This window comes from Blennius ocellaris (genome assembly GCF_963422515.1).
Source record: "Blennius ocellaris genome assembly, chromosome: 3".
Lineage (NCBI taxonomy): Eukaryota > Metazoa > Chordata > Actinopteri > Blenniiformes > Blenniidae > Blennius > Blennius ocellaris.
This window is the reverse complement of record NC_137652.1, coordinates 26,951,625-26,969,604: the sequence shown is the minus strand read 5'-3', so window position 1 is coordinate 26,969,604 and position 17,980 is coordinate 26,951,625. Positions and strand designations below refer to the sequence as shown.

The 17,980-nt window shown below is 44.0% G+C and overlaps 1 protein-coding gene across 1 annotated transcript; it reads right to left on the bottom strand.

The window, feature by feature from the left end:
• Positions 1 to 51: 51 nt before the first annotated feature.
• Positions 52 to 16,547, bottom strand: tmc6b (transmembrane channel-like 6b). The gene is made up of 21 exons (XM_080521022.1): positions 16,481 to 16,547; positions 12,056 to 12,226; positions 10,932 to 11,062; positions 9,399 to 9,566; positions 8,611 to 8,775; positions 8,424 to 8,532; positions 8,255 to 8,339; positions 6,124 to 6,381; positions 5,258 to 5,475; positions 5,034 to 5,178; positions 4,738 to 4,893; positions 4,519 to 4,664; positions 4,084 to 4,168; positions 3,895 to 3,992; positions 3,717 to 3,812; positions 3,564 to 3,639; positions 2,998 to 3,131; positions 2,279 to 2,455; positions 1,502 to 1,580; positions 698 to 784; positions 52 to 597 (listed from the first exon to the last, which is right to left on the bottom strand). Exons 2-21 carry the CDS (start codon positions 12,109 to 12,111, stop codon positions 583 to 585), a joined length of 2,484 nt encoding a protein of 827 aa, XP_080377148.1. The 5' UTR covers positions 12,112 to 12,226; positions 16,481 to 16,547; the 3' UTR covers positions 52 to 582.
• Between the last annotated feature and the right edge of the window lie 1,433 nt (positions 16,548 to 17,980).

The following is a 17,980-nucleotide window of genomic DNA, read 5'->3' as shown; positions in this document are numbered from 1 at the left end:
CCTGTTGCAGTCAAACGCAAACTTTATCGGAGCGTTATTAAAAACACATGCTTTTTTGTTTTTAAGATAAAACACAATTTACTCACGGAATAAAACGTTTTTAAAAAAGGAGTCATTTACGGCATACAGATATACCCACAGAATTAAAATGTCACCTACAGCATACATACTAAAACATTGAAAAAAAATGTTGCTCAAGAAAAGAGGATAAAAACTATTTGTTCACAGTCGGTATGAAAGTGCTTCTACAACAGAGCCAAATCTGGTTCTGAATATTTCTTTGTTGTGTGCTGTACAGCTCCTAAACACATCACAACGCAGGAGTTTCCTGTGATCGGATTCGTCGTTTCCCTCCGTCTTCCGTCACACAGCTAAAACAGTCACTAGTCAAAGTGTGCGGCTTCACTTCGGCCTCCAGAGGTTCACCGACAAACAAGGCAGCTCCGTCTGCTGATGCCCCATAAACATGGCGGGTCCGTCTTTACGTCCAGTTTTTAATTTCCAGTTCCGGTTCAGGATTCCTCTAAATGTCAGTGCAGCTCGGCGAGACGAGGAGGTTCGTCTGCTGGAGATCGGCCTCTCTCAACACGCAGAGTCCTGGAGAGGAGAAGCGGTGGGAGTGAGGAGGAGGAGGAGGAGGAGGAGGAGGAGGAGGAGAAGCTGCAGGCCGAGAGGCCAGAGCTGGACCAAGACCCACCTGACTGACGAGCCTCCGGGCTGGAGTGCGTTTCTGCTCGTGAATCAACTGGAGTCGAGTGATCAGGAACTTTTTATCCTCACCCTCCTGAGAAAGACAAGTAGGGAAAACAAAACAAAAAACAAAAAAACAACACATTGATGAACGTGCAAAATATGTCAGCATCACCTTCAAACATCTGAGGAAGCTTACACTGTTTTTCCACCACAAAAGATGCATCCAGCTCTAATTTTATTAATTTGTTCTATGTAATTCTCTTTTCTTTTCTTTTTTTTACATTTTTGACTGGTCATCTTTCTCTTTAATCTCACACGCCGCCATTTTTTTCAGGGCTTTTTCTACTGACTCTCCAAGCTTTCCTTTGTGTATATTTCAGACACTTTTAAATAGCTTTTAAAAATTATTTTTAAATAAATGAGAGACTTTTAATGTAAACGTGGAAACTTAGTAGTTTTGTGTAACAATCAATTAAATGCTGACTCATCCCATTTTAAGACATAAACATTTTTTATAACCCTGAAAAACCAAGAAGGCTTCAGGACCTCCCATGAAAGTCACTGGAGCAAATGAGGTATAAGACGTGTTAAATTGTTTTCAGTTCTCTGGACCAAAGTGGAACAAAATGCTAAAAACTTGATGCGAATTGCAGAATATAACAAACAGGAAGCAGTGATGTGATAAAGCTAAATATGTTCCACTTCTCAATATAAAATCCATCGACATGGCGTTTCTGATATTCGTCATTTGGACACAGAAAACTTCACTTTGACACGAGTTGAAGATTATAGTGAAAACCAGTCTCACATTTTGAATCTGCTCCTGCAGCAACGTGATGATCTTCCGCTGACCGTCCACCACCTGACTGTGGAAGTAAATGACCACCCTGAAAAGAACCAGAGCGAGACTGAGAACAACCGGATCCCTTTCTGGCTCACCGAGGATACGACACGTTCTGATGAGGCCATGATGCAGCAGCGTGTGTGTGTGTGTGTGTGTGTGTGTGTGTGTGTGTGTGTGTGTGTGTGTGTGTGTGTGTGTCTTCTTCTGTACTGGAGGACATAGAAACCTGACTGCACGCTGACCGACGGGCTTTACGTCACCATGGCAACTCAAACCAAACCATCATGAGGGAAAACTAGACTTCATTCATTTGAAAATAAGGATTAAAATGAGGATTAGGTAGCAGGTCCCAAGAGTATTTCATTGGCAGTCAAGTACAACTACCGTTACACTACTTATATTTTTATTGATTACAAGTAAAAGTACCGTTGTAAAAAAAAATAATCAAGTAAAAGTCTTACTTTCTTATTTAATTGCCTGAGCAAACATAACCTGTTTAACAACAAACAATTAAGTATTAAAAAGTACTTGTAAATCTGTTTGTTTGGTAAATGAATGCAAATATGAAGCAGATAAACTTTCTGGATTTAAGCACGAGGAGCAAAAGGTTAAAACGTATTGTCGGTGTGATTTCAAGGGTGGTAAAGTAGATTACAAGGTATGAAGGGTCATTAATCAGGAGTAAAACTGCACAGAGAACTGCAGGAGAGGGTCACCAAGAGGTTGAGGGGCCGTCCTTACAGGAAGACGCCGGCTCCCACGAACAGGAAGAAAGGGTTTTCCACCAGGTAGGCGTGAGCCCTGGCCAGCACCGACAGGTTGGGATTATGTTGTTCCAGTTTCTCCACCCAGAGTTTCCCGGCCTGGAACATGGTTTTGAGCCCCCGGAAGGGACCGCAGGACGAGGACGGAGCGATGCTGGGAACAGAGAGCGGCGAGAGCGTGTGTGACGTCAGAGGCATAACATGACACCACGAGTCACTTGGGAGCTTCTGCGACACATCGATAGGCTCAAGGTTCAAGGTGACTTTATTGGCGACCCTGGGTTTGACTTGTATGACAAATGAAGACACACAATGAACCCAACAAGTTACTCATTTAAAGAGAAACTCATCAAAGTAAACCTTCCTCTTCTCCGCACCAGACACCAGTCACCTCTTTACTTGTTTCACGTCATTATAAATACAAGCTCTGTGGTTGTTTAAAAAAAAAAAAATCACACTACAAACTGTCCACTACAAGCGGATTTGTTCTAATTTGCTGTAATCAGAACTTTGACAGCGTCTATTAATATTAGTCTAACACATGGTGTACGACAAAGAGCAGAAAAGATTAAAATGCCACAGCTGCTTTTATAATTTCAAACGAAAAGTAAATTCTTGACATTTTGTTGAACAGTATTTGCCGGGGGTTTTTTTTGTCTCGCCTGCTGCGACGGCGCAGGAGGTGTGAGGAACTACCTCCACATGGTGTAGGTGACGCAGACGGAGGCGCCGAGGAACGACGGGAAGCAGAGGAGGGTGATGAAGATGGTGGTCATCTGGCTGACCCTGTACGGCCTCCTGGGGGCCTGGCAGTTCATCAACACGCTGCTCTGTCAGCACACAAACAGAACATGGAAATGTGACATTCAGGGGAAAATAAGCGGATCGCTTTCTATTCTTGGTCACAAGAATGAGTCAACATTTCAAGACAGGTCATTTGCATTTTGCAATGTTTTGATTTTTTTTTTTTTTATTGTGGTGCACTAGCTCCCTCTAGTGGCACGTGGGGGAAAGTCAAATATTTTAAACAATGAGAAAATATCGAGAACAGAACAAAAGTGTATTAAATGTGAAAGTCGTTATCAAGATAATCATTACTTTGTGTCTGTTTAAAAAAAATAAAAAAGAACAGGCAGCCTGAAAAGCTGAAGTTGTTTGAAGGGTCTGGGTGTGATTATATACTGTATGTAAAAAAAAAAAACCCTGCTATAAAATAAAATGATACTTTGCATGTATTTTCTTTGAGTAACTGCTTTCGGTACCTGCTTAATGTAGAAGAGCAGGAGGAGTTTGAGGACCTGTACAGCAGGTAAGAGCGGTGCGAAGAGAACGCCCAGCCTGAAAAACAACAAAATAACTCTGGATGAGGCGTCACGGCGATCGGGACTGCGATCCTTTCCGAGCGAGGCTCCCACCAGGCCAACGTCTGCCCGTAGATGAGCTCCAGGACGTTTCTGGCGATGTCGAACACCGGCCTCCTCCTCCTCTTCAGCACCTTCTCGGAAAAAAACCTGCAGACGCAACAAAACGACATCACTCCGCGCGGTGAACGACGAGCTACGCGGCTGCGCGACTCGGCGCCGAGTGACCCACCGCCACAGGAACTCTCCGAACAAGGTGTCCATCAAAGTGAAGATGAAGTCCATGAGAAGGAAGCGGTACAGCTCCTGGCCGACAAAACTCTCCCAGCACTTTGAGGGCAGACCAAACCAACCGCGGGGTCAAAAGCCGAGCCGCCACGTTAGAACACTTCACTGACGCTACGAGCGCATGTGGCTTTACCTCGCTGCCGTCGGGCTGGACGGCGACTCGGCCCAGCCAGTGGTAGCAGAGGACGCCGAGCACGCTCACCTTCAGCATCAGGTTCCTTCAACGCACAAGACGAAATGTTAAGAACCAAATGCAGCATTTCTCTCCAGTGGAGTTTTCATTAGTTCAATGTCACCCGATAATGTCGACTCGCCAGCACAAACCCAAATCAAGTGTTTAGATTGCACAATTTGTTTAAAACCTTTCAATCCGTCAGAAACTATTGAAAAACAGTGTCAACAACAAGGGGATGGACTCATTGCTGACACGAGTTAAGGTTTTTATTATAGTGCAGAATGTATTTATAAAAGCAGGAGGTATTGTGTGGTTTGGTTCCATCCAGCATGTTGTGCTTAGCGGTTTCCGGGTGGACGGGGTACTGCTGGGGTTCCAACAGTTTTCTCGTACCTGCTGATGGCGACATACGTGCGCACGGAAGGCGAGTTGTATTCCTCCATCCAGGCCGCCAGGTTGAAGAGGCCCGGCAGCAGCAGGTTGATGACGGACACCACCACAGGCAGAGCCAGCAGGCTGACGTCGTTCAGCAACGGGTCCTAGACGGCGGCGACACCGCGATCAATTACAGGCCTGAGCACTTAAAAAGTTGTGGGCCCCCCCCCCACCTACCTGGTGCATGTAGCCAGAGAAGTAGTAGATGCTGACCACGCAGGCGGTGGTGCTCACTATGCAGATTGTCCAGGCCAGGCCGTGGACCGTCAGCCTCCACAACTTCTGACACGCAGTGTTTTTGCGATGCTTGTGATTCACCTCGGCCAGCAGCTCCTGAAGCGCAGACCCAAGGTGAGGGGAGAAATGTTTTCGAGAGCGACAAAGAGGAAGAAGAATGCAGCGAGTCATCGCATTCCTTTCTGCCGATCACGTGACGGCAAAGACAGAGGGAGGGATTTAATGAGTGTGTGTACCTTAAGCTGCGTGCAGATATTCTCACACATGAGCTTGACGGACGTTTTCTTGACCACCTTGAAGTCCCAGGAGCAGAAGACCTTCATGGTCAGGATGCTGTGAGATTTGTCGATTCTGAAGCTCTGGCCAAAGGACTTGGACATGCTGACGAGAGGCGACATTGAGGTTAACGGTCACGGACGACGGGGGCGGAGCCAGCCCGGAGACGCTCCCGCCGCCGTACCTGTACACGAGTATGATGCACGTGATGAAGGAGGCCACGCCGATGGTGAAGAAGTACGCCAGCGGCATGTTGTAAGAGAGACGCTCCGAGCTGCACTCCCGCTCCCCGCTGGAGTTCCGTACAGAAACGTTCAGGACGTCACCGTCGCCGCTGCAGCTCCTACGCAGGGTGTAGTTACAGTAGTATCCGTAGTACATCACCGAGTCCGAGAAACGGCCCTGAGGAACAAAAACAAACATCAAACAGAGACGTTGAGTTTCCACTTTGTGTATTCATTTGGTCATCTGTGCATTAATTGAACATACAAGCAATTAAAAAAGACTGTGACCAGCTGGGAAAAAACCCTCCAGACGACATTCGGTTGGGTTGTGACTCACAAATACGACTTTAACCAGTCATCCTGCATTCTGTGATGTCATCCCTGTGTGACGATTCCTTCCCAATATTTTTGATATGCATCTGCGACAATAATTTTTTTTTTCAAACTTAAATAAGGAGCGAATCACATTTTCTTCTATTTCTGCTTCTGCTGCACATTTTGTTCAGGGATTATGAGCAATCAGCAGTAGAGAATCTTCAAAATGTATTTCCATAAGTGTTTTTTTTTAACCGAACACACAGCATTACTGTGGAAGTTATGAAAGATTGCTCTTTGGCGTTTGAACCAAACATCAGCGTGAGAGAGACTTTGTGTGAAATCCCGCACGCACTGGACATCAACGCAGCAACACCGCTGAATTATGCGGCTAAATGAATACATACAGATGCGCTTTAAGTGGGATGGAGCTTTAATTGTTGCAGTGGAAAGGGCGGGGCCGTCTCTCACTCGTCACACAGATCTAATGTGTTGGTGAAGCGCGTCTCACCGCCCCAGTGAGCAGCTCCAGCCCAGAGAAGGAGCGTCTCGCCGCGGACACGTCCGGAGGGTGCACCGCCTGGGGCAGCACCATGAACGCGCCCGTGACCAGGAACAGGAAGAGGTTGAAGAAGAGCAGAGTCCTGAGGAAGACGAAGTAGGAGAGGACGCCGCTGCCGAAGCGCCCGCCCACTCTCTTGAGCGGCACCTGCCACAGCTGGAGGGAGTGCAGGAAGGACAACCAGCTGTACCAACTCTGCCGCAGAGCCTGGGAGCAAACAGAGCAGCAGGTCACACTTCTATCTATCGACCATCTTCTCATGACTTATGAGCTAAAATGATAATATATCATCTGCATCAGTGTTTTTCAACCACTGTGCCGCGGCACACTGGTGTTTCCGCGAGATCTAGTCAGGTGAGCCGTGGGAAATTATCCAATTTCACATTTTTTTCTAAAAAAAACATTTGCTCTCACAGCCGCAGTGTGTTGAAGAGTAATCATGTATAAATACTCTTCGCCACGAAAGGGCAGCACAGAACTTTGCCGTTGAAATCGAAACTGACAGACGTCAGTGTGGTTAATCTCCACCTCCTGCTACCATCTTGTATCAAAGTACTGTGTCAGTGACAGTGATGGAGAAGTTTTTGAAAAGGAAGAATGTGAACCAGGATCTCAGCTCTTCATCCATCAGGTCCAGGTTTCACACTGAGGGAGTCACTATTAAAAAAAGACATTGGGAAATACTTTTTTTCTGTATTTATTTGATTCCTGTTGATAAAGCTTTGATGAGAATGACTTTATATTGTTAATATAGGATACAGAGTTTCACATTTTAACATTTTCGGGTGGTGCTGTGCCTCCAGATTTTTCCAAAGAAAAGTGTGCCTTGGCTCAAAAAAGGTTGAAAAACACTGATCTACATCATTATGGCATTGAAAAGAAATGATATGCATACATATAAATAAAAAATGTACTGTGGAGGTTTCACAGTTTGAATTAGATTTCAAATGTAACTTTTCCATTGTGTTTACACAATTCTTCTAATACACTGGTTTTATCATGTGTGGAAATCCTTACAATGTAAGACTGTTGGCACACAGACATCTGTATGTGTTGAACAAGAGGAATGGGTCATTGCACAATTCCCTAAAACTAAACAAAATGAAACGGGGCGACGTGCAGCAACACCAACATGTGAGCAATGTGTCATCTCAGTCCTGCACTTTATTAATTATGTGATGCACTTTAGCAAACAAACATCTGAGATGGTGCTGTCATGACTTCTCAGGCCGACAAGATTTATTATTGTATCGTAATGAGCTGTTTTATGTGGCTGGCATATTAACTTGCTTATTGTTCAAATAAAAAACAAACTACATTTTTTTTAATATTCAAACTAATGGTGTGAAGTAGAATTAACACAAATCCAAGCTATAGAAATGTTCCCTTTGTTTTCCCACTGATATTAATCACCCACCTTTCCTTGTATTACAGTCCCATAACAAAACTTTTATTGTTATTGTCATAAAAAAACAAATGTTTTTCTGAAAAATGCCATCATAATGTCACCTTTGCCTGAAAAATCCTAATTTAGTACCTCACTATGATAACGATCATATTTCCCGTCATTAAAAGCGCTGTGGCTGGTTCTTTTTGACCTAATTGGCTTTAAAACACGAGTTGCGATGCGAGTTGCATATTATTGTTGGAGCTGTCAAACCAAACATGTGGCTAATCACAGAATATTCAACCGTCTGTAAACACAACGTAACCCGGAGGCGGCGATCTGCATCTCTCGCGGTGCATTCTGGGACAGTGAGACGGGTTTAACGGTGCTTCTGGTACGGAGAGGATGTCTGCTCACGCTTCACCGCTATGTTGCCACAATGATAAAAAGGTTTCCATCAACCTCTGATACAAAACATGGAGGACACCTCATCTCTAGTTCTGTCTACAAGCGAGTACTTCTCCAGGAGGCAATAACCGTTTTTATTGTGGAAAAATGTTGGGAGTTTTTGTAAACCAAGTTATGCATTTTAGGAACATAAATGGAAGAAGAAGGAAAAAAAAACTTCTTGAAGGAGGCTTTAGTTGTATTGACTTTGATTTGTGGTCAGGTCTGGTGGTGCGAGAGACTCACGATGATGATGTAATATTTGACCCGACTGCAGCAGTGCAGTTTGCTGCCAGAATCGGTGCGTTTCTCCTTTTGTAATGTCAACGTCCTGTGAACAAAAACAAAAGGGGAAAATTTCAGACCGACAAACCGATGTTAAAGACAAATAAAGAAGGAAAGTGGGCGTCTTTACCGGAGGTCGTGTTTCTCAGCCACACTGAGCGGCATCCCTCGCAGCATCCTCACCCGGTCTCCCGCCGACAGGTTCTGCAGGTTGTTCACCAGGCGTTCCCTCTTGCTCACTGGAAGACACCGCGAGCGCCACTCAAATCACCCGTTTGTCACGTCAGCGCGTGGGGAAGAGAGTGAGTCGTCCTCACGTTCCGTGCCGTCTGCGTCCGTACTGTCGCCCTCCATGCCGTAGCCCCGGATGCTTGGTCTGGCAGAGCGGGAGATGTCCTGGATGGACGGGCGGCTCTGCTTGCGTCTCCGGAGTTGCATGGTCCGGTTGTAGTACTGTGAGAGAATCGCCCCCCTGTTGCGGCCTTGGGAGAAAAAAAATCAAAAATCAAAAATCAAGGATGTTCAGAAACAGGATAAAAACTATTAGAATTAGAATTAGAATTAGAAGCTTTTGTTGTCATTGTACAATAAAATTGCACAACGAAATTGCGGTCTAGCTAAAAACACACAGTAGACATTCAATAAACACAGGCAGCCATTCTCACATTCAGCATTGCATTCATCTCAGCAGACACACCATATATACAGAATAACCTAAACATTCACACACACATTCAGCTCTCACACGGACCCACTCACACACGCCCAAGGACATAGTACACTAATCATCTTTTTGCCTTTTCTTATTTGTCCAACCTTCAATACTGAGTAAGGTACACTGTGTGAACTGGAAACTGAATTTTTCACAAAAGACTACATTAACAGAAGGATTATGTGTAATAGGAGAGCAGTGTATGCACTGTGTACCCATAGGCTTATCTGAAGTTAAAAAAAAAAAAAAGGTAAAAGAAACATGATGTCAAAATCAGATCAAAGGTTTAAGAATATTTAGAAATTCACCTAAATGTTTAAATTCCCAGAAAAGCAAAGTTTGCGTGTGTCTTGGACCGTCTCCTGGATGCTGTGTGTGTACTGCAGGACTCACCGATGGTGCGACTGGGCATGGAGGACAGGATCTTCAACGTGGCTGAAGACCACTGTTCCCCCACCAGAGGGTCCGTTTGTGTCTCGTGATCGTCCCTGTCCCTGTCCCCCTCTGCCCGTCTCCGTCCTCTTCGCACACGTGGAGGACTGGACAGGTAGGGCACCTCATCTGAGGGGAAAAACAAAAAAAACAAAAACGTGACAAACGACGTACCAAACAGTCTGCAGCGGTTCAGAGTGACACAAACCCCATTTTGAGTAAACCGTAAGCAAACGCAGACAACAAATAGACTGAGTGTTTTAGCGGAGGACGCCAGTTTTCCTTAACTCCTGAATTCGGGGGAAACGAGAGGACAGAAGGAAACAACTTAAATATACAAAGCATTCAGGAGGTATTTAGATCCCCTTTGCTTTTCTTAATTTGTTATGTTCTATAGCAGGGGTGTCAAACTCATTTTAGTTGAGGGGCCACATCCACCCTGATCTGACCTCTGGGGGGCCAAACAAGTCAAACATAACATATCAAACTGCAGATATGGATAAATGTCAAAGTCTTTCCTTCTTTTGATTCTTTTGTAACTGCAAGAATTTGCCAGTCTATTCTGAAATGTACATTTTAAAGTAAATTAGATATTATTATATTTGCAAAAAAACAACAACAAAAACACAATATCTGTATCTGGATATCATATTTTTATTCAGGATTAAAACAATTTGTCATCATCTGGAAATATTTCTTTAGTTTACCTGTCTAACGTATCACTTCACATAAATTGGACACCTTTATTGTGAAAGGTGTTGCGTTATGTGACCTCCACAGATGCATTAATAAATTCTGACCGAGGGTTTTGAATGTCATTTTTGCCAATCTTGTGTTTTTAGATCAGCCTCTGTCAGTTTTCATATTTATACTTCAAAAAAAAGTTTTTTAAATCACATGGCGGGCCGGATTAGACCCTGTGGCGGGCCGCTTCTGGCCCCCGGGCCGCATGTTTGACACCCCTGTTCTATAGCCTCCTGCTATTTTTTTCCCAAAAAGAACAAACTGGAATGTCACATTGAAAAACACAAGATACTGTGTGAGAGTCAGTATAAACGGTTATAGCATTAAGCTTCAATGTCACAAAATTGTGAAAATGGAATTCGAATACTGTATGAACAGGAAGTATTTTATATTAATCTTCAGCCCTGTTTTGACGACATCCCTTCCTAAATCAATCTATTCATTCATCCCCATTAGTCACAGGCGTCCTCCATAGGGAGGTCCATCACAGGGACAGCACACACACACACACGGACTAAAAAAAATCTGGAACGAATCAGAAGTACCAATAAAAGAAGTAGTATCGATAAATTATTACAATATACCAACGCTTATTCAGAAAAGAATAGTGAAAATTGTAAAATATTGGGCTCGGCCAGGATTGTTAACTGAAAGTTATTATTAGACAAAACAATAAACTCTGAATAAGCCAACTCCGTGCCACATATGAAGAGATATTAAGGTTTGGTCCAAAGCCACCACAGACAGTACCTCGGTCCTCCTCGTCCAGCTCCCTCTGCAGCCGCTGCAGCTCGTAGGCATCAGACCGTCCTCCGGTCCCACTCTGCTCTGCTATCAGCTGGCTGAACGAGTCGTGAACACCCTCCTCATCCACCGGGCTCCTGGCGGACGGAGTAAAAGGACGGACGGAGTAAAAGGACAGGCACAGAGACAGGAGACACACTGACCCTCTGCGTCCCACAAGAGCAGCATGACAGTGGACGGTAGATGTGCTGTAAGTGGAGACGACTGACTGTTGTTTGTTTTTAATGCCATCACTGGCCTGGGTCCCTCTTGTCTGATATGTTAACTCTAGTGACCCTGGCAGGACTCTGGTTCGTCAGCTCAGCTTCTTCTAGACGTTCCAAGGTGGAGATATAAACAGTGGGGTGTCGCTGCTCCCAGACTGAGGAACAAACGGCCCCCCGACATTCACACCACCACTGATCTAGGCCTTTTTAAATCAAAGCTGAAAACTCGCTTTTTTAGATTGGCTTTTAACTCTGTCTAGGGCAGAGTATTTATTCTGTATGCTCTGTTTTTATGAATCTCTGGAGCTTCACCAACCTGCAGCACCGTCACTCCTCCACCAGTCAGCACCTGTGTTTTATTTATTGTTTTTATGTATTATTCTTCTATTTATTTCTTAATGTATTGTTTTTATAGCTTTGTTGTAAAGCACTTTGGGTACCACTGGGTTATTGTAAAGGGCTATACAAATACAATTTGATTGATTGATTGATTGATTGACTGTATCTTAGTGAAGCAGAAACAGAAACAGCCAGCTCCGTTCCCCTTGACTTACTTATGCACAGATAGTAAAGGAAGTGGGAAAAAAAGAAAGCACACACAGACATTCAACACGTGTCCCACCCAACCAGCCTAAAGTTAGCTAGCAGCAACACCCATGAAATAGAAGGAAAAGCACGAAACAAGAAAGCCCATGGATAGTGTTCATTATGGTCTGTCTTCCTGTCCAGTCCTGTCCTCCCACTGCCACGGCCGTCACGTTAAGTCATCTGTATCCCTTGGCTGACAGCTTGAGTCGGTCCAGAGCAAAACAAGAGAAGAAGACGGAGAGACGGCGAGACGGCGAGACGGAGAGACACACTCACTCCAGTCCGGCCTCCATCAGAGGGTGGTTCAGGTCGAAGTTAACGTTCCGGGCCATTCTTCGTCTCCGCTGGCTAAAGGGTTGGAAGTCTGCCTTCGCCGTCGACCGGCAGCAGAGGGATCACGCCCTCACCTGCCCAGGCCTGCTCTCCGCTCCCACCATGGCGCTCCACCTGAGGCAGAGGGGCGGGATCAGTCAGAAGGGGGGGCGGCGCCGGAGCCGACCGGGGAAACGCCAGCCGACGGCCTTTGGAATTTGAACGCTCCTGTCGTGTTTCTGCTTGTTGTGATTAGCGCCTTCTTCCTGGGAAGAAACCTCAAGCGCTGTCTGCATGACAGCCGCGTAAAACACTTCCTGTCTTCAGTTCCACTTCACACTGACAGCAGTTCACTTTAAGCCACACGGATTTACAGCTTCATATATGACTAAGCAGTCAATAGCAGGATGTTTTGGGGTTGGTTTAATTGGACGCCGGAGCGCTGTGGGCTCTTGGTTATTGCTTTAAGTCTTTGCCGTGCTCTTTTAGGGGAGTTAATCTGAGCTTCACCCTTTAATTAAAAGCTCTGATCTCCTTTAGTCATGGTGATCTTTATTCAACTTGCATTGTATGGTTTCACTTGGTCGGTCAGGGAGTCATGAGGCTCAGTTTGGTGGAGGGATCACGTCCTCCAGCTCAGGCTTGATGAGAGCTCCATTGTGGTCCAGCCTGTGATGCAGGCTGTGGTCAGAGTCAGACGGCACAATGTCACTGAAATGAATATTCATACGCAGAGGAAGAATGACGCATTGTCACCACCGTAGTGTCAGATGAGGGACTCTGGGGAAGTCAGTCGGTCCCTTTGTGTGTTTGAGAGCATTTTGTGGCCCTCGGACTAAAATGTGCCCACATTAGAGACGTTTCTCACACATCCTGTTGCTTTGAAGCCCGACTTTCTCGCATATAATTAAGCATGAGGTGAGAATTTAGAGACAGAAATCGAGATGTGGCTTGTTGCACACTGACAAATGCCTGGTCCGCTTGGAAAGAGCAAAGCAGAGTGTGTATAAAACATAAACCACAGCAGTAAACTCTGCTCTGGGCATCACAGGTCACTAGAGAGTTGATCCACAACAGCTGTATACGTTATGCTTCAGATTCTATAACGGAACAGACAGACAGATGTCATTTCTACTGAGTATCATACATCGTGAAACCATCTCATGTTTACAATAGTGTCTATAAAGTCTCTGATAACTGAGAGTCAATGACTTAAATGCAAATTGAAAAACAACAATATTCCTTATTGTACAAGACATACATCCAACAATGTACTTTTTGGGGGGTATTTACCACCATTACAGCCATTAACTTCTGATATTTATCCAATATCAAAGTGTAGAAAATGTGTATATCATGTAGTTTTTATCATTGTGTAACATACTAAATACTTTCAAATTATATTGGAAGAGATCATCTGTCATGATTTCTGAGTGAAGATATAGAGTTATCAGATGATGTGTTCAGGAATCGCAAGAAAATTATAATAAGGAGGCATTTTTAAATTGCTTTAGTTAACTGCCACTGCTGTGGCCTCACAGTGAGAATATCCAGAGTTTGAGTCCGGTGGAGGACCATGTGAAGCAGGTACACCACGGTGAATATTGGTGTTGCCCAACATCAAACATCAGACCTGCTTCCTGTTTACACAAACACCCAGCAGAAGTGGTGATGTCACTTTTAGCAGCCATGCATTCAAGGGAATATTGTGAGTAAAGGAGATGTTTATGTTCTTTAGCAGTTGGCAGTCGATAGTGTACATGATAGAAAGTCTCTGATGCCGCAGGCACAGGCTAAATCTAATATTAATCAGAGCTTCAAGTTCTTTGTTGTGAGTTGGGAAGTGTTGATCATCCAGAACACGATCAGTAATACAGGAACGAGCACAATATAAAAGCCTCCACTAGATCACAGACTGGAGCTGAATGTGTTTGTTCAGCGTTCTTGGTGCATCGCGTACCGCCTGGATAACGACACACAATAACAACACAGTTGCACAGAGTGCAGCACAGAGAGTTTGGATGTTCATGGTGGGGCTTGAGGGCGTTTCTGGTTTTGGTCCTGGGGGAAGTGGATCTAAGCAGCGTGCACAGGGCAGGGCGCAGATTTGACTATCAGCCAGTGACACACTGACTTAATGACAGAACGGAACAAAAATGTCCTTCAACTGGCCTCCGTTCTAATCCTTTCTTTAAACTTTTTTTCTTAAGTTGACTGTTTACGGGCCCCGTTAAGACAACCTTCTGCACACATACACCCTGTTTCCTTCTCTCAAACATACTTTTCCCATTAGCTGATGACGGTGGGATCATGTTACACTTTCCCCGACATTTCGCATGATGGAAATCCTTTTAGTCTTATCGCGTCTCGTGCGAGTTCAACTCATCAATACTGCAAAGGCATTCCTCGTACGGCGGCAAGCAATTAGCTCGACTGTTGACCTTATTCATATGTGTATGTTGTAAATGTGACTACTTCCATTCTGAGACAGAACAGCCCGAGGACAGTGCAGTGGCAGCAGGAAGAACAGTCCGAACAGACTCGGAAGAGGTCAGAGTTGATTTGTACGTCTGCCAAATTAAATATACTGGAAAACAATTGCGGGAGACAGCAGAAAATAAAGTGAGTTCAGTGTGAATTTAAGCTGGGTAACAAGTTCAGTCGAGACTTTTGCTTGATAATAGGAAATAAGTGGGAGTGCAAAGATCCCCCCCCCCCCAAAAAAAAACCCAGTGTGGTCTAGAAACAGTAGAGATATCGGTTATGTGATGGTGATGCAGAAGAAAAAGGGAAGGGTGTGCAGTGGTTTCCATCCTGACAGCTTTCAACAACCGTTCCTCAACAACCAAGAATGTACAACCTCGATTTGAAAAAAGAAAAAGAAAGAAGTAACTCTTGTATTGATACAACTTGAGACAAGTCTCATAAAGTTTTGTTAATATTATGTTTGAATTTTAGACAATTTGCAACTACTTCTCCTTGTCACAAGCTTGTAAAAAGCCACCATGAACCAAGTCACCCACTAAAACGAAGCTTGTCTGAATCAATCTTAAGATGGATTTTGACTCATATTCTGCAAGTATAATCTTGGAACAGTTCCCAGATCAGCCACGTTCATCGCTTCACACACAGTTGCCCCTGCACTGAATGTGACAGCTGTAAACAAGGAGGTCAGACCCTACAGGGTCCAGCGCCTGTCCAGTAACCAAAACAACCGGACAGAGAGGAGAGAGAGAGAGAGAGAGAGAGAGAGAGAGAGAGAGAGAGAGCGAGAGAGGACTGAACCGCAGACCTGGGACGACCACACAATCCAAAATACTCGACGTAGCGTCATTAATACATCATCCAATCTTTGGAAATAAGAGCAGCGATACAATCTTCCTTGGGAAAGCTACAGAAAGGAGAATAAGGGCAAAAGACAAGCGTTATCTGTCAGTTCTCGCCCAAAGTAAACAAAGTAGTGCAGTAGTTGGGGGTTGTGCTTCTTTAATGCACGAATCATTTGACTCCGTCTCTGGAGATGAGCATTTTCCCGGCCCGGCCCGGCCCGTGGTGACCTTCCCAGTCTCCGGGTTATGAACCACTGCTGAAGCCCAAAAGCCTACTTCTGCTGGAGGTTGTGTCCTTTAAAAGAGGAAGTTTTTCCTGTCCACCATTGCGATGGTACATTGAGATTTTACTTGAGACTGTTTGGCGCCCTGATGTGGACGTGGAGTTACAGAAAGTAAGTCAAATGGAAAGATGAAGGAAAACCAAGGGCAATGAAGGCAGAGGAGAGGATATTGTGAAGGCAAACAATACATAAACATCTGCATGAAAACAAAACCAGACAACCAGGCATGTGTGACCTGCACACAATTACACTGTTATTGGACTCCAAACCTCTCCTCCTTCATTCAACAGAGGTTCGACAAATTATAGGTTTTATATGTGGATTTCAAAGAAGTGGAAACTTTCAACCCATTTTTTTTTCTAATCTTAAAAAAGGATCCTATTATTAACATTTCTGTCATTTGTTACAACAAAAGCCTGTGACTGCTGCTGATCACTATGCTGCAGTTGCACAACACACCAGAAAACCCCATTCACTCCACATTTCTACTCTATGTTTGTCTTTTGAGGCTTTTGTACCAAATGAGCACACATTCTAAATCGAAAGGTTTTAAATTGAAGCAGTTTTATCTCTCGAAACGTGACTTTTCTCCAGTTTGTCGACGAGTTTAAACGGTAACGAAAAGTATGTGAAGCGATTCAACCTGTCAATGAGCCTCACTGAGTTGGCAACGATTTAGCTGCGAGGTGACGACAGATTCGGGGGTTTTAATGAGTCGAGTGGAGGGTAAATGAAAGAAAACTAGGTGTGAGTGTTTAATAAAGTTGTCCACTTACCGCTCGGTAACTTGTCAAACTCGTTCAGTTTCTCCGGTGTCAGTCAAAACAGTCCGCACGCTCAACAGGACAGCGGTGGGACGAACCATTGTGGTCGGGTGGGAGATGTTTGGACTTTCCACTTTTTACAGCATCTCGTCACTCACTTTTTCACCCGTCTTCAACAAATCAACAAATATTGTTTGACTGTGTGGACTCGTTTCTAAATCAATCAATTAAATCTCCAGTATGGCTCCGAGTGCCTGACGACGTAACGTATATTCGACCCCCGCAGATCCGGCTCACTTGGTTGAGTCCTATTCAGGCTCGGGATCCGTCCACTCCGGTGTTTTCTTTAACAAAGACAATGAACACAAAGAGTGTTGGTGTAATTTGTTTTCTTTTGTTTCTACTTCAGTTATTCAGCATACATAATACATTTTTATACGCTTGACTTTAACACATGTACAATCTATACTGTCAAGTTTAAGCACTACAAGGCACTATAATGTGCCCCTCCTCCTGACTGTTCAGCCATACGATTGTCAAGACAAAGTGTACTAAAAAGTGAAGAAGTGTTCAAATAAATCTTTCTATATTTGCAGTTGAACATCGAGTCATCCGAAAACTTAACAAAAAACAGAAAAACAGAATAACACGCAACTAACACCAGCAGAATGATGACAAACCAAAGAGCTGCAAAATGAATATCAAGAAATTACACAAAACATCAACAGAGGTTCAGATTCAAAAATAAATGGCACAAAAATAGTCACAAAGCGATGTAAACTTACTAAGAAAAATAGAACTACATGGATATGTCAAGTGACACAGTCACCTCTCAAATACATGCAAAATGCCAAAAACTAACCACACACTGACTTTTAAACAACTACAAAGAAGCAAAAGATACAAAACTACAACAAAAAAATATTAATGTGAGTGAAAGGACTTATTATTAGCTTATAATCCACTTAAGGAGAACTTATTAAATTGGGTTGCTTCTCTCTATGAACCATTGTTTCTTGGTCTCTTGATATATGCCAGTACATACACTACTACAGTATATTTCTGATAACATGGCTGCAGCTGGCTGGTATTAGAGTACAAACTACAACATCACTGTGCAGTCCACCTTAATTTCATCAGCCTGCCAAATCAGCAGAAATAGTCATTTAGACTTGAGATCCACTAACCTGATGCATTTCAAGTACATTTTCTTTTTTGTTTTTTTAGATATTACCACTCAGTGTGAACATTTTTCTCATTTCTAATATTTCTACATCTGCACAGATGAACAGCTTTAGAAAAATCCACATGAGTTTAGTGGAAATGTGCTTTAGAGAGAGCAACACCAAACAGTGTTAATGTGTGATGTCGAAACAGCTCTTCAGTGATACGTGTTTCTCAGTAAATGGCGCAGACTAGAAGCTTGAAATGCATTTGTGGTGTGAAGTGAGTGGGTGCAGAAACACTGCCTGGCACTTACTGCACACATTGCATTTGAAACCTTGATTTTCA

Coding starts and splice junctions, on each gene's coding strand:
- tmc6b (XM_080521022.1), bottom strand. CDS start 12,111: ATGGCCCGGAACGTTAACTTCGACCTGAACCACCCTCTGATGGAGGCC. Junction 3,640..3,716: donor TACGGGCAGACGTTGGCCTG/GTGGGAGCCTCG, acceptor GTTGTTTTTCAG/GCTGGGCGTTCTCTTCGCAC. Junction 3,132..3,563: donor TGCTCTTCTACATTAAGCAG/GTACCGAAAGCA, acceptor GTGTGCTGACAG/AGCAGCGTGTTGATGAACTG.